This window comes from Blennius ocellaris (genome assembly GCF_963422515.1).
Source record: "Blennius ocellaris genome assembly, chromosome: 19".
NCBI classification, from domain to species: domain Eukaryota; kingdom Metazoa; phylum Chordata; class Actinopteri; order Blenniiformes; family Blenniidae; genus Blennius; species Blennius ocellaris.
This window is the reverse complement of record NC_137668.1, coordinates 20,986,022-21,002,405: the sequence shown is the minus strand read 5'-3', so window position 1 is coordinate 21,002,405 and position 16,384 is coordinate 20,986,022. Positions and strand designations below refer to the sequence as shown.

Here is a 16,384-nt window from a genome sequence, read left to right as displayed (position 1 = left end):
TCATGTGAGCTGCTACGCAGTCTGAACAGATTTGTCCATCTCTGCAGAAACATGCAGCGTTTGCAACATTCAGGAGTGTGAAATCGGCAGCAAAGGTGAGCATGCTCAGTTCTCAATGATTGGAAAAATCTTGAATTTCAGATGTATTTAGGTTTATGTGATTTATTCTTAATTTGTCCTCTGGTGTGATTTTCTCCTCACCACACACCCTGTAGGCTCTCGGCAGGCTCCATCAGCTAGAAGTCCTCAATCAGACGCTTGTTGTTGAGTTTGCAAAAGGACAAGATCACATCACAGTATTGAAAGACCCACCGGTGTCAGACAGGTAATGTCATTTCACGTCAGTTATTTTCAAGTGGAAAGTTAAACCTGGAAGCAGAAACGTCAACTCTCTTCTGCTTTTCCTCAACAGTGCAGACGTCAAACAAGTGAAGAAGAAACCGGAGCCCAAAATACCAAACATTCCCCTCATAGAAACTGGCGTTGCCCCAAGCCTCGGGTAGGCTTTTAGTACTTGTCACTGTGATGTCCTGATGTTTTTATTCAATGCATTAATACCCTGACTTCTACAGGTGAAAAAAAGACACAGATCACAGTCTACTTTCTTGTTACATATTTTGTTCACCATTTATGTTGTATGAGAAGAGTGGCACATGTTTCCCAGCCCTGGCGGCGGTTATTGTCAGCTTCGCTGTGTAGGAACTGCCTTGATGCTTGCAGACAGTAAACCTGGTTGAGAATCCGAGATCTGGGAGCTGTCACGAGGCCTCGCGTCCAATTAGATGGCCGGGCCGCCGCCGAGCGTCTTGACAGGCCGTCTGTCCTGCCAGTTGGTGGCACCAGGTGGTCTTTGATACCTCTCGCTCTCGTACTGACAGCCTGTCTCGCTGCCGCTACATCGACAACGTCTCTTTTTTTTCTCCAAGACTTAAGAAGTGCGTACATTTCATATTGGTCTAAACAAGCTAAACAAGACTGAGACTTTATCCGAGATTGCCTGATTGCTTGGACCAGAGACTGTTCAGGTTGCCAAATAACTCTACCAATCGACGTACACAATCTGATATCGAAACTCTAAATAGGAATCTGAATGTGATGTTATGTGAACCAGATAGCTCCTATATATATCCTGTATTTCAGTGTCCGAACCAACGCAAGTGTTTCTGTCCCAGCAGCAAACAGATTTTTATCACCATCTTGCCGAGTAGCAGATTAAATAACCTGCTCCGTAGCCCAGCCTTCAGTCTTTGCTTATTAGGCCTGATTTGTTCTCTCATGCTGTGCAGGTTGGTGCCTTATGAAGGTTGTTATTATTTGAGGACAAGCTTTGCCGTGCTGACATGGCATGTCGGTCCCAGACTCCCTTAATGGTTAGATTTTACATTTTGCTGGCTTGTCAGATAAAGAAAAAGCCTACAAGCTGAACTCAGCAGCCGAACCACACTCTGATGTGTCTACATTGTTTCTGCATGTCCTTATGAAATGTGTTTTCCCTTCTTTTTAGTTTTTTTTTTTTTTTTTTTATGCGCTAACACGGAATGGTCTCGATACAGTGGACGTTTGGCCTAAACAATGCCAATCTTAGTTTTTTGCACCTCTTTAGTGCTACTTTTTCTTTCCTTAACGATACATTTGAGGCTCGCTTTTTGATGAAGCCCTGGTGGAATCAGCATTTTCTCAACACATTATTGAATATTGCAGTTTCACCTGATATCGTGCAGCACAATATATTTAAGTGAGTCACCGAAAGACGCTCTAGAAGGAATTACTAGCAACAATGGCTGTCGCTTATATGGTTATGATACAGTGTATGTGTGATAAATAAGTTAAAACCATTTTCTCACTGGACTTTATGTGATCTGTGTCGGTCAGATCGGTTCCACCTGACTTCCAAAGCAGGCTCCAACCAACGTTACTTAATCTATTTGAATTCTCTATCGATTTAACATGGTAACAATGACACATGTTAATCTATTATTTTCAAAAAGGATGTTTTATTGTACGGCACTCATTTCCACTTCCATGGAGGTTATTTTATATTTAGGGATGGGAATTGCTGCTCCAGCTTTTAAATAACTCTCTCTCTCTCTCTCTCTCTCTCTCTCTCTTTTCTGCAGGTTGAAATTTCAATTAAATCCCACTTTGAAATATTTATACCCACCACCCTCTCATGGCATCCTGACAAACATAACACACGCTCTCATTGGCGTGCCAAAGTTTTATGTGCAAGTGAGTAGCTTCTTTTCTCTCATTTTCACGTTCCATTAATTATCTCCATTTGCAGACGTTTGTATTTTTGTCTCTTCGCCGTTCTTGTGTTTACTATGGGAAGGCGGAAATTCAGACCAACAGATGCACATGTGGCGGCACCTTGAGCCTCCACACTCGTATTGTGACTGTGATTCGGGAGTTAAGCGTCCCCACAGGTTTTTTTGAACCGCGTCCAAGCTCTTAAAGATCAAACAGCAAACATTTGCCTTTTTTAAATTACAATTTGAGGAGCGGGTATTACTAATAAACCGTAAGTGGGAGGCATGAGTTATGGGTTTAACATTTCCCTGGGAGCCGGGCTTTTCATTGCTGCAACTTCCACCGGCAGCATCTTGGTGGTGCTGGTGTGCCGTGAAGGAGCCGGGGCCGGTGCTCAGCCTCGCCGTAGGTATCTCGCTACAGCCTCGATCTCACCTTCATCCTCGGAATTTGTATGCAAAAGCCCTGGCAGTCTGCTTTACATATGGAGCCCAAGTTACAGGCTTCCTCTTTGAGAGCAGCAGTATGTTTATATTAGCGGCTCCCGCCCGGCTTGCAGTGTGAATTTTCCAATATGACGAGCACTGCTTACATATTCATATCTTGAATTATACAGGTACTTCATCTGATGAACAAGATGAATTTACCCTGTCCTTTTGGCCCAATCACCGCCAGACCACCCATGGTAAGCTTCTCTACTAACGTGGTATATTAAAAAAAAAAGAAGCATAAAAGACTTAAATACCTCATTGATGATTCAGATATAAATTGTTTGCATTCCATTTTTTTTTTTTTTAAGAAGTATATTGTTGAAATACTCCCACAGAACACTGGTTTTCTACTTTTTGCTTTATCACAATTATTGTGCAGAAGCAAAGCTACAATCAGCAGATATTCATCCAATAAGTTTGCAAAGGTTTGCGGCAGTTGTGCAGAAATGCTGTAAAGCAAGAATGCCTTCAGGTCTACGGTTTGTCATTTTTCTTTCAATGAAATCACAAAATGCAAAGAAAGGGATCAAAAGAGCTGCATTTCATGACCTTTGCCTTCCTTTGTTAGAGACTCAGACATAGTTTTTTTGTAGTAGAGCAAACCAGAGACCTTCTGTGGATTTAAAGGCAGATAAAACCTCTGTGTCCTCATGTAACTCGAAACAGACCCAAACCTTGTTTACAGAGACCTTTTGTGGGGAGTCACACTCTCGTTCTGTCCTTTTTTTTTTACACTTTAATATATCGGAGCAAATCAGAGGCCTTCATGGACACTTTCACCCATACTTGCCAAATAGTGTTCAAACAATGAAATGTAATCCAAACGCACTCATAAAATGAGAATATATATTTTAACAAAGTTTGATATTGAGGTGATAAAGTAATCGAGCCTTGTGAGGAAAGATCAGCATTGAAGACTTAATGCAACTTCATCCTAAAATGTTTTATATTACCAAAAATATTTTCCGTACAATCTCCTTCCATGGATGCAGACTAGGGCCTCGCTCACACTGCAGGGAAATACAACCCAGTTCGCTTCTTTTGCTCACAAGCAACACTTATCTGACCTGTTTTGTGGCCGTGTGAAAGCCGCAATTCCGATTTTTTTTTTTTTTCACACCAGACCCAGGCCTCGATCAAATGTGGTGCCAATTAGAGAGTGTCGTGGAGGGTTTGCTTGGCCAAGCATCTGCATCCAAACCTCACCTCACCAAGTGCAATGCAAAGTGTCAGTCCCACAATATGTGAAGCATACGTGACTGCGAATTCCAGCGTGAACGAAGGAGATGCAACGCAGCTTGTTTTCTTGGTGTTTTCAGCAGTCTGAGCTGCTGCCGCCCGTCCCCATGCCTCCTCCCTTCCCTCCCGACTACCCCCCGCTGCCAGAGGAGGAGATGGAGCTGTCCAGCGGGGAAGAGTCCGAGTACGAGAGTGGAGACGACGAAGACAAAGAGAGGTGAGGAAGAGGAGATGATCCCGCTCGTTAGAGTAGACTTCACCCATGTAGTTATAGTTCATTTCAATATTCTTCAGTAATAAGGAAAAAGTGGCGAAATTGCCTGTGAATTTATTTTTGTGTATGAGTCAGACGTTCCCCCTCTTATTCCCCGTGCTTGCTTTATTTCAGGATTGCTCGTCTGATGGGCCTGGTCAACCAAGCATGCAAGAGACCCCTGAGACCAAAAACTGCTTCAAAGAGAAAGAAGCCCAAGATCAAGGATCTACTCTTCGCTCCCAAACCAGACTCTCAGAGGTACACCGAAGGCATCCATGCATGTCAACAGTCCTCACGCACAGCTCATCTCAAGACAGTATTCATAGGCGGCTAAAAACGGAGGACAAAAACCCTCCAGACAATAAGTCCTTCCTCATAAAGACAGCCCGGTGTGGCTCAGAGACTTATTGTCTCGGCGTCAGGCTCCCTTAATGACAACCCACAAACTCTGGGTCTGAGCTATAAACACACACCCAGAGTGTCAGACTGGGCAATATCTCCTGCTGGCAAGTGCCGAGTATCCCAAACTATAAGCCGGGTTCTAGCGAGGGGGTCTCTTTTTTTTTTAGGGCCTGTGTGGAGCAGATCAGTGATTGTGTCTCGTCCTCAGCGCTCCGGTGCTGCAGCCCTCCGACGTGTTCGAGCAGCCCGGCGCCGCTGGCCCACGCAAAATCGAGTTCAACATCTCCGTTCCAGAAGTGGCAGCTGTCGCGGAGGAGAGCGAGCCAGGCCGGCATGAGGGCGAAGGCACAGGTGAGGGCATCAATCTGCACATCGCTTCACTTCAGTCTGCCGCAGATCTGCTCACCTCCAGGTGATGCTTCATAATCGAAGGAACTCGTTCATCAAAACTTTAAAAATATTCAGCTATACGATGATATCACAGAGAGAAACTAAAGAACTCGCACTAATTGCTTCTCTTGTGATTAGTCATAATGCATAATGTAAAGGGACAAAGAAAGCTGAGCGCTGGAAGAATTAAAAAAAAAAATTAAACAAATCTCCATCGATGTTTAAATAAAACTAATAATTTTAAATTCACCTCCAGTTCCATCAATTGTTTTCGGCTGCTTGGAATTAAAGCCTTGATTAAAAATGTTTTATTTCCAACATACTTACCTGCAAAGGTGGACACACTCTTCGAAAGACCAGGGACGTTGCGTCCTGGCAAGAACAAGTGAGTTCAGGCCAGAACATTACACAATATACAAGAAAATCAAGTGCAAAACCCACTTATAATAAACTATGTTTATTAGAAATACCAGTGCAGATTCCTGCTATATTCATAACTTTAACTTGCATTACTTTGCAACACAAACGTCTTTCTCAATTTTCAAGCTCAGGAGTCACTCCAACTGCTGGAGGCCAGTAAAACCCAACATTTCGATATATTATCGAAAAAGGAGAACTTTTCCAAGTCAGAAGAGGCTCACCAGCCACACAGCGGACTCATAACAATATGTAATGTACTTAAAGACTGAAGTAATGCCCGTGAAACTACAAGTAAAGTGGATGACTGAGATGGTGCTTCAAGGTATTTGTACAGCAAATTTCAGTGACAATGTGACACAGTGTTTCAGATTAACATGTAAAGAGGATTAAAAATTTGCACTGATAATGACTTTGGCACAATAGACGAAAACAAAAAAACACAAAAAAACCCCCACACAGGTAGAAAAGTTTTAGATACCGTGCAACAGTGAAAGTCTGTAGTAAATAGATTCCTATATAATTTATGATGTCTAGAAAATTATTAAAAAAAATACCAGACAACATAGAAAGGAGCTCATTTAGTCATCAATGCTGCTCCCAGATCTTCTGTAGTTAAAACATTTATAACATCCAATCACAGATTCATCAATGTGTCATATTTTTAACATTATCTTCTCAGCACTCTTAAAAACCGTAATATTAAAGAATTAGCAGATGCACTGTATTATTATTATTATTATTATTATTATTTTATCTCAAACTAATTGGAACAATTGATCAAAAAAAAACTAATTTCCTTCTCAATTTTATCTGATAACTCAACACAAAGAAAATTAAGTATTAGCAATGAGTCATTTTATGAAAAAGTTCAACAAATTCCACAGGTGTCAGATTTGAGAAATGTTACCTCACCTAGTCAATCGTAAATATGGATGCACTGAAAGATGTTGTCTTATCTTTTTAGATTCATATCGTCTAAAAAATATGTTATTTCATTATTTCCACACAGGTAAGTCTTTAATATGCTCATTCACAGAATAGACTTAATTTAATAGAAAATGCATTTAACTTAAAAAAAAAAAAAAAGAAAAGGTAATCCAACCAGTGCTATATTCTCCTGATATATTTGGGGAATCCCTGTAAAATGCATAAAAACGGGGCTCACCTACTCCCCCCTGTGCTAGACAGGCACTAAAGGGTCTGATTATTACTATACATCATGTTTATTATCACGTTCTCGCAGGAGGTGGCTTGATGCTCCTATTGACATAAGTTAGAGCCCTCAACATGGGCGAAGTCAGAGCCAAGTGTCACACGGTTGTATATCACAGGAGAAACTTGCACCAGAAAAAGCTTTTCCCATTATCTTTACCAGCAAATGTCATTGAGGGCACAGCCTGTGTTACTTGTCAGTTGGCCTTATCTCCCTTCTCCCTCGCTACAACTTCACTCCCCGGCAAGTCCCGGAGAAGTAAAATAGATCTCAAAGTCAAACACAAAAGATTTCCTAAAGGCGGTGGGAAGATAAACTATGACAGGTGGCTTTTTGGATTAGTCTTGTTTTGGGGACGTCGGGTGGAAGGTGGGGGGAGGGGGGTCCGATAAACAACCTATTTAAATGAAAAGGGGTGCTGCTGGTGCTGCTGGTGGTAGTGGGGCAGATAAGAAGGAGGATAATTTTGAAAGCAGTGATCTAGTTCTCTGCAGAGTGTATCAGCAAAGCTTCTTGCTCCACTGCACACACATATATATACACACACACACACACACACACACCTCATGTGGATGACAAGCTTGTTTTTTTTTTTCCCCCCTCCTCTTTGGATTTGTAGAGGCTCACTGCTCTTAGTAATTCCATCTGCAACGTGTGTGTGTGTGTGTGTGTGTGTGCGTGCATGTGTGTGCGTGCACTCAAGAGTTATCCTTCCCACCGCCTTTCAAACTCATGTTTTCTGAGCAGCCGCAGGTTTTGATTGCAGCTCTTTGAGACGGACTGAAGGCGCCACCGGTTCAATCCGGAGACGCCGCCATTCCACTCTTTCATTACCTATTTATCGTACCAAAACCCGACAAAGAAATCATCATTATTTAGTCCGATCAGAAGTGGTGCCACAGCGAGAAGTTTATGAATATCAAGATGTTAAACAAGTTGGGACTAAGAGGATTTGATTCCACTCTCCCGTCTCCGGCGTGCGTTATTTACCAAAGAGGATAAACATTTTGGAAGTGATTATTTCACCATCTGCTATCGGTGGACACTTTGAAAACTTCTACGCTGGAGGGAGATCATCCGCTTCCCGTTTTATATCCAGCGTCTCCTCACTGTGAAACGCACTCAAAATGAATAAAGCGTTGTTGTTTTGCGTCTTTTAACGCCGTCTCATCTTCTCTCCAAGCGGGCGTCACGGAGGTGGCCCCCGGCGGCGCGGCAGAGCCGGACGGCTTCGGGAAGCTTTACCCCAGCGCCCAGGCACCGCAGCAGGAGGAGGAGCGCAGCGACGACGACGATCTCCCGTCCGACGTCGTCTCCAGGAAGGAGCTGGAGAAAGGGCGGCTGTCAAGAGATGGTGAATATGACCTGCGAGGTGGCGCTTTGTGGGTGCTACCAGAAAGCTCTTGGGGTTGAGCAAGGAGCAGAACTCATCAAAAAGTGGTGATTCTCGAGAAAAAGCTGGGTTTTTTTAGGTGTGAAATCGAGGCCTGTGGGCCTAAACTGGGCTGCATGAGGGTTCAGTCCGGGTCGGAAAGGCCTTACAAAGTATACAAATAACATTAATTGCTGTTTTTGTGATTGAAAGTAACCGCTGCTCTTAAATTGTCCACTAGGTTGCACTGTTTCCATAAATAATGAAACGTCTGATAACGAAGATGCTCATAGCCTCCAGATCAGTAAAATCGAGCTCCCTTGTTGCTTCTGAAATACCATTAAATGTCATATTGCAAGGGTGTGTTTTATGAAAACATCCATGCTGAAGGCAGCATTAGACTCCTCAACCACATAAGTTTATTCCAATAAGCCAATAAACATGACAGAGTTTTCATGAACTTAAGTAAAGGTAACTTAGGTCCTGCTAGTTCTCAATTGTTAATCTGGAGAAGAGAAAAGAAAAGAGAAAAATGTAGGTTGTGAAATAGTGTAACAAAACACAAATGACAAAAAAGACAATAGAGTTGCAAACAGTAAATATGAAAGTGGTAATATGGGGCTTTTATCACAGAACTACAATATCGACGGCAACTTTTTTTTGTCTATATAATGAAAAACAATTGGCCATGTAACAAATATTCTGAGCACGCCCTTTTGTAGTGTGACGTTATTCGTTTAATAGTCATTTTAATACATATTTTTAGAACTGAGTTGAATAATTATAAAACAAGATGTGCAACATTGCAAAACTCTCAAAGAATCAACGTTTCACTGTAGAATCCACTTAATCTTGGTAAATCTGAACTTTAATAAAAAAAATTATTAGATATAGAGACGTTGACTTTTTTGGACCAAAATGCATTCAAGATAAATGGAATACATTTTTATAATTCAATAAATCATCAAAATGCAAACATTTTCTTATTTCTTTTGCATGTTTAAAAAACAACAACATTGAAATGAAGGGCGGGGGGGGTTAAAAGGCATAACAGGTATGACACTTCTAAGACTTCAGAGCATTTAACTGCCAGGTTACTACTAGGAGTTTCATGGTTTTACAACTTAGATGTCAGCAAAACGTGCACCATGAGAGTTGGGGGGGGTAGGATGGGGGGGTTGGGGTGTCTCCTTTGGAATAGCAGCAAACACGACTGAAAAGGCCTCCTTCTCTTTACTTTATAGTTCCCTCGGTGGAAGCGGCTTGTATCTCGCTCATGTTTTCCATACCAATGCAGCCCGCCACCGCCCAGACGTGATATATACAAGTAATATGGTAGAATAAACTGAGCTGCAGGTGCCGGGATCGGGTGTGTAATCACTGCTGTAAGATCTCGGTGCATCTCTCAGCTTCATTCTTCCATCTTAAATAAAACATTGGGCGTCGCGCATTGAGCCGCAGTGACTTTGAATTTATTTAAATGTTGGCGTCGGCAAGCCAGCGGTCCTTTGTCACTGTTTTTATTTTTTAAATTCAGCTTGCATCAAAAAAATGTTCTTCTCTCTCACTCTCCTTTAAAACAGAGATAAAAAGGATGTCTGTGTTCAAAAATTACGAACCGGGGGAGCCGACCTGCAGATTGTATGTGAAGAACATCGCAAAGCAAGTGGGGGAGAAGGTAGGTCCATTTATAGCCTTTGACCCCTTTCTGCGTGTTTGTGTGAATCCAGGTGTCGTAGAAGTGTGTTTGATTATAATACTCATTTGTCCTTCAGGATTTGAAGTACATCTACGGGCGCTACATCGACCCTTCGTCTGAAGCCGAGAGAAACATGTATGTAAACGCTCTCCTTGTCAATCTCGGCTCTGTTTTTTTTTTTTTTTTTTTACTGATGGGGTCGCCGCGTCTCTCGCCAGCTATTTCTGTCACTTTTAATTTTGTCACTTTCTCCTGAGAGTTTTTAGTAATTCATGCTGACTCTGCCTTGTGTTATTAATAAGTATCCAAACTGATGCGAGAGATCAGGAGGGACGTTTCCTTTTTTTTTCTTTTTTTTTTTAATGTTTGCGCATCAGCAGCACTTCAAAATAAAATATTCCACCTGAGTCATCAAACCGAGTTGATGCGGAGGCCAGACTCTGAACACAGATGCAGGTGATAAACAGGAAAAGGTGCCAGAGGACGAGTTTATCCTTTTGTGACCTGCTCCTTTAATTGCATTTTTTTTTGGTGGAAACGGTTGTTTATGAGTTTTTACAGTTTGTTAGCGGATCGCTCGTGGCCATGCAGATAAATACTCCCAGAAAATTCCTCAAGATCCCATTGTGACTCGGAACATAACTGCGCATTTCACCCACCCGCTCCTGATGGAGGCGCAATAATGTGGTGGATTTATGCTTCCATACATTTTCGTGGTCGATGGCTTCCAGTGGAGTGTCGAAAAAACAAAGAATTAAATGTCATTGTTTTTTAACACACTTTTAGTAGCTAAGGTTTCTCATACATGGTGAAATAAATGCACACGACTGCATTCAAACTTTCCACGGCCACCTTCCACTATGGGAGTATCACTCGTACCCCTGACGCCTGACACGCTTCGGTGTGACTCCAGCAGCTGCCAATCACAGCATCGCATCCTATTTTTATCACGTTCGGATAACTGATTAGAAACCAAAACCCCAGACGATAATCCTATTAAACACCTGTTGGATGCAGCCACGTAATGATCATCCTTTTCTCCCTCTAACAGCCTCAGCTTAACATAAGTTTTTAACTAAAATGGAATTTGTACAGCAGGCAGTTTACGTCTCGAGCTTGAAAGTGTTGCAGATAATTGATCTAATGTTCGTTTCGCAAGAAATGTGGCTCTGCTTCAGTAATTCTGTACCCTCATTAATCCATATCAGTGATTAGGGATGTTTTGGTTTTTGACAGACAATTTAAACTTGCAGGAAAAAAGACAAGTTAGAACAATATACAAGTTAAAGCAGTTTAGAACAATACAATATTTTATCATTAATCTTTTATGGGGTTTTTTTTTGTGTGTGTAAAAATTAAATGCCTGAGCAGATATCAGCCACCAGGGAGCAACTTGACACATTCTGATTCTGTCCAACATTCCATGCAGTGAGTGGGTTGTACATGAGCACAGTCAAATTTCACTTTTGTTTCAGCTCTCTGTTCACACTAAACCAGCAGATTCCTCACATCTTGAGTAGCTTTACCCAAGGCGTCCCCAGAACGGATGAATCTTTGAACAGCAGCTCGTGTACGGAGGGCAGTCGATCGGTGCGGCGTAAAACTAAAGATGTTCCTGCCACATCGAACCGTCCTTTGCATAGATCTCATTTAATGCAGCGCTCGCTCGGCCGCTGCTCATTCCCACTGATATTTGAGAGCGGGAGCCGGTTTGCATGGACGAGACCTGCTCGCGCTGTCGTTTTTCAACCTCAGTCGCTGTGTAGCCACAGACAGCTGTGTGACATTAAAGACGGCCTTTGTTTGATCATTAGATTTCTGTGATCACAAATCTGCCTTAAGTGGCTCATCGTGCAGCTGTTGTCATGAACATGTGTTGGTGTTTTGTTGTGGGTTTTTTCCACCACAAATTGACCAACTTGTTAAAAATTAGCTCCACATCTGGAAAGCACTGCGACGCGAACAGATCAGAGGCACATTGACTCGAGTTCAAATCCCACGTTCGTGAAAAGAGCTTAAATTAACGAGAAAGAGATGCATTATATATTACTATTGGCCTGCTCAATGAAAACAGATATTAATGTGGGTGATAAAAGAAACTGATGCAATTTGGCTTGAAATGAAACAAAGTTCCTATAATTATAGAATTATAAACGCAGAAAGGACTCAGCATTGAGGATGAGTGGATAAGATAACTCATGAAAAGTGGAAAAATACTATTTATTTAGCTGAATTAGAAGAGCCGCCAAAATAACAATAAGGAACCTGATGGCTGCAGCCTACAGCAATTGAATATTCTTTTTTGGGGAGGAATATGGGACAGTAAAGACAGGAAATTAATATTTCAAACAATGGGAGTTAAAAAAACAAAACAAAAAGTCCCAGTTATTGTTCTGTGCAACACACACAAAAAAATCAAAGAGATTCATACTTGGAGCCAAACTGTGATGTGATTTGAATTTCAATTTAGAAATTAATTTAAGCCACTGTGATCTCTTCACTTCAGAAACATAAGGGATATTTAAACATATGGTAAAATGTAATTTAAATAGGCATGAACAACAACAAAAAAACAGATTTATAAAGCGTTGCAATATGAATCTGATTGCATTCATATGGGTGTAAAAGAAAAGAGTGGATTATAATAACAGATGAACAATGTGGAAAGTAAAAGAGGAGTTCAAATATTACTTTGAAAATCAGTAACTCGTCACGGTTGTTTATGGAGGAGTTTTGCACATATATTTTGTTATTTCCTCAATCACATCTTTAAGAATAAGAATATTCTCAATGAAATCATGCAGAACCTGGGCATCGATTTGAATACAAACCCAGCTCACGTTAGCTGCAATTGCAGATGAAACAGATAAAGCTCCGTTCTGTTTTCTCACATTTACAATGATAGACAGGTGAAGATGTTCAAAGTGAAACTCAACCGGACATCAGAATAAAGACTTCATGTGATGAGATTTGGAATATAAAATGTCCTGCAAAGCAGGGAAAATAAAAAAACAAACAAACCTTCCTGCAAATGATGGAATGAAGAAAGAGAAATGGCAGCTCCATATTGTATGTTTCCTTTATGATTGTTGAAAAAGTGTGTGTGCAGAGCTCTTTCCCAAACACGACGACGTGCACAAGTTGCAAGTCGGGCAGCTGAATGATAAAAAGCACCATCAGGCTCCCCTGCTGCTCGTCTTGGACTTGGATTGCTGCTCGGTGAAATCGGCCACTTGCAGGTCGTCGGGTTTCACCGAGACGCACGATTGACAGCTGCTGCTTTACGCGCTGGCGGGGGCGGCTGTCCTCTCACCCCGCTTGTAACACGCGACGGGCAGCGGGGCGGAAAGAGCCGGCGGCGATAACGACGAGTCCCCCGCTCTGCTTCGTTCCCCAGGTTTGACGTCGTGTTGATGAAGGAGGGGCGGATGAAAGGCCAGGCCTTCGTGGGACTCCCCAGCGAGCGGAGTGCAGAGAAGGCCCTGCGGGAAACCAACGGCTACGTTCTCTACGACAAACCCCTCGTCGTCGTATCCTTTCATCCCGTCTCACGAGACGAGGATTGATAAGCAGTGTAAATACAGGCAGTGAGGTTTTTTTTTATTTACTTTTTCTTTAATAGGTTGTAAAAGACAGTAAGAAAATCGTCGGCAGCAGCCGTGACAATGCGACAGTTAGGTGGCGCTGTGCGTCACTTGGACGCTCCCGTCCGCTCACGCATCGCTGGCTCCGGACCTCATGAGGAAGTGGACTAATTCCTGGCAGCCCTGAGCCGCCACCTGCTCTTCCTCTCACCCAACACAGATAATTGTGCATCAACTTTCGAACCTGTCTAATGGAACAAGCTTATTGATTTTGACGCTCTTTTAATGTGCATCCCAGAGCCAATTAGCTCGCCGGCAGCATATTAGTCTTCCAGCTCTGGCGAATGAACAGAGACGTCTGCGGTGGAGTTTACTCGGGGTATTGTCCAGCGTCTCGCTCCGATCCAGGTGAGATTAAAGTGACGGAGCCGTTTTGAACATCTTTACTTTATCACCAGCTGCTCAATTACGTTATGTCCACAAACGCTACCGTTGCAGTCATATTTATACAATTTAAGCAGTTGGAATCTCAATAAGGCGATTCTTTTTCTGATGTATGTTCACTTTTTTTTAAGCATTTTTTATTAGAAAAGCTCACCCAGCAATTACAACATGCAAGGCGTTTTCTAATTAATAGAAGAAAATATGTCTGTTGAATAAATTTCACATATAGAGCATTTTGGGATCTGCTAAACTATGAAACTGTTGTATTTTCAGTGCAGCCCGATCCCGGGTTAAAACCTGCCGCCGCTGTGAGTCATTTACAAGTCGTAAATGAAATAATGGAAAAATGACTCTGTAAAGTGTGAGGTTTATTAACGAACAGGCTCCTCCCCCTTTATTTATCCCGAGCACTTCCATCAGTCCGTGATTGGCAGGAGCTGTCACTGAGTATGTGAGCCGACCGCAGGAAAAGCTGGAGGCTCGGGCTCTTATAAGGTCAATTTTTAGGCCAGTAGTCTTCTGGCATTTATGAACAAACAGCTGTGACCTTTTTCTCATATTAAATCGGTATGAAGCAGCGAGTGTCATCAGGAATTGGGCCTTTGTGGCTCAAAGCTGCTTTTGTGCTAGATTAGGAATAAAATAAAATGACACTAAATCAGTTTGCTATAAATGTGAAGGATGTAATTCTGCAGGAATACACTTTTTTTTTTTTGGAGTGTTTTTGTCTAATATACTGATGGTATGTGGAATTTAGTAATGAAACCAGATGGAGATTAGCTGATTTTCTTTTTTCTTTTATTTATTTTTGATGAAGCATTCGTGTCACTATTTCCACCTACATACCTTAACTGCAGCCTCACAGCAATTTGCCAGGTCTGCACGGCCAAAAGCAGATAACTCGGATGCCAAGAGAGGAGCCAAACAACGATGAAGCTGACAGGTGAGCGGAACACTGATGGATTGAACCTGATACCTGTCTCTCACTATAACTGTATGAGGAGGTCAAACTGTTTTAATGCTGTTTTCTCTTCACAACTGTGTTTACACTTTATTCAAGATGCCAAGGCTTGATATTGTGACCCAGCTGAACCATTTGTATCCTTGTTGTGGCATATCCTTTGGGGGAAAAAAATAACAAAACGAATGAAAGCAAATAGGACGGTGTAATTGTAGTTATTGTGGAACTAGTGGAACTTGAAGCAATTTGACATGTATTGTAGTCTCAAGTCAGGATTTTGCTTTGTTCCTGCATCTTTATGTGCTATTTTAGTGCCTTTTTAAAAAAAAAACTCTTTGCATTGATGTCTACCTTGTTTGACTGAATTTCAGATGGTGGTCACCGGAGATTGTCTTCATCCATTCTTTACTAATAAATTGTTTTATTAAAATAACCACTTGTGTGATTTTTTTTTTAATACTCAAACACGATGTCTTCAGCTAAATCGTCCGAACTGATTGCTTCTCGTCCCAAACTTTTAGTCCTGCTGAGTAAATACAGACTATTTGAAGGTATGAAATTGAGCTTGGCTCTCTGGGCAGATGGTACGCTTTCAAAACGGGGAGGGAAAAAAAACACACACAGCTCTGAAGAGACGGCAAACAAACCAAACAGTCTGCAGTCTGTGGGAAATTACTGGGTGTGGGTTAGCTTACCTTTACAATCCCTGGCTGTCCCCTTCTGTGTGAGTATAGCGAGTAAACTCACAGGATGAACTCCCCTCAGCAGCTCAGCTGTCTGAACACTTGGAAATTAAAAGGAGTTTAGTCTTCACATATGAGCAGTGGCCCATGTTCTCACACTTCATTGAGTCCTTACAACATTGTAGGGTATTTTAGTTGAACTCACTGGAAGTGTTTTAAAACACGTTTGACATGAGTTGGTAACTCGATTGCCTACAACTGTGTGTGTTGATATCTGTGTTTGACCTGTGACCGGTTCTGGGTGTGTCCTACCTTCATCCACCATCAGCTGGGTTCGGCTCCAGGACCTTTCAACCCTGTTGGAATAAATATAGAAGATGGATGAAAGTGTGAGAAAATCCATGATATCACATGTTGGAGCATTATTTACTTCAACCTGCAAGCCAAATTCAAACAATATTGGCATCTGACCTCATGAGAAGGAGAATTTAACCACATTTGAACCTCATAGAATGTACATATATTACAGAATAGATTAACATAATTCAGTGATCAATGCTTGTTAAGAATACGATTAAGACACTGGCTTGGTAAGAAGCATCTTATATTTTATACGTCTGGTAAATATTTGACATTAATTTATCCAATAAATTCCTAAATATTTTGGGTCTTTTCTTTTGATATGTATTACTGACTGATGTAGACTTTTGTTTGCTGATTTTTTTCTGTGTGTGGGTGCTGTTTGATTGATTTCTGTTTTTGCCTTTTCTATTGTCTTTTTACAATCGACTGACTACAATAGGCTTATGTGTTCGAACAGTCCTTTGAAAACCCCCCAAAAAACTAAATAATTGTGATTTAGAAACCTGTGCACGTGGTGTATCTATGCCACCTGTGGACTATTTTTTGGATTTTTTTATTTTTTTCTAAATTAACTCGATGAATTTTAGTGTGGAGTCCTTTCCCTTCAAGAATACTTC

At 41.6% G+C, this 16,384-nt stretch overlaps 1 protein-coding gene across 4 annotated transcripts in view; it reads left to right on the top strand.

Moving 5' to 3' along the window:
* The window catches only part of rnpc3 (RNA-binding region (RNP1, RRM) containing 3), a 30,703-nt gene extending 15,595 nt beyond the window's left edge, over positions 1 to 15,108 (top strand). For 3 of the 4 annotated variants that reach the window (XM_080514776.1, XM_080514777.1, XM_080514774.1), the window contains exons 3-16: positions 48 to 95; positions 216 to 325; positions 413 to 499; positions 2,118 to 2,229; positions 2,867 to 2,935; positions 4,061 to 4,197; positions 4,369 to 4,494; positions 4,847 to 4,989; positions 7,845 to 8,015; positions 9,617 to 9,711; positions 9,809 to 9,867; positions 13,130 to 13,262; positions 14,626 to 14,703; positions 14,821 to 15,062. In XM_080514776.1, coding sequence (XP_080370902.1) covers positions 48 to 95; positions 216 to 325; positions 413 to 499; positions 2,118 to 2,229; positions 2,867 to 2,935; positions 4,061 to 4,197; positions 4,369 to 4,494; positions 4,847 to 4,989; positions 7,845 to 8,015; positions 9,617 to 9,711; positions 9,809 to 9,867; positions 13,130 to 13,262; positions 14,626 to 14,694 — 1,359 coding nt within the window. In that variant the 3' untranslated portion in view covers positions 14,695 to 14,703; positions 14,821 to 15,062. Of the gene's footprint in view, positions 1 to 47; positions 96 to 215; positions 326 to 412; positions 500 to 2,117; positions 2,230 to 2,866; positions 2,936 to 4,060; positions 4,198 to 4,368; positions 4,495 to 4,846; positions 4,990 to 7,844; positions 8,016 to 9,616; positions 9,712 to 9,808; positions 9,868 to 13,129; positions 13,263 to 14,625; positions 14,704 to 14,820; positions 15,063 to 15,092 lie in introns of those variants that run through there. The other variant, XM_080514775.1, reaches the window with a different exon arrangement.
* The last annotated feature ends 1,276 nt before the right edge of the window (positions 15,109 to 16,384 follow it).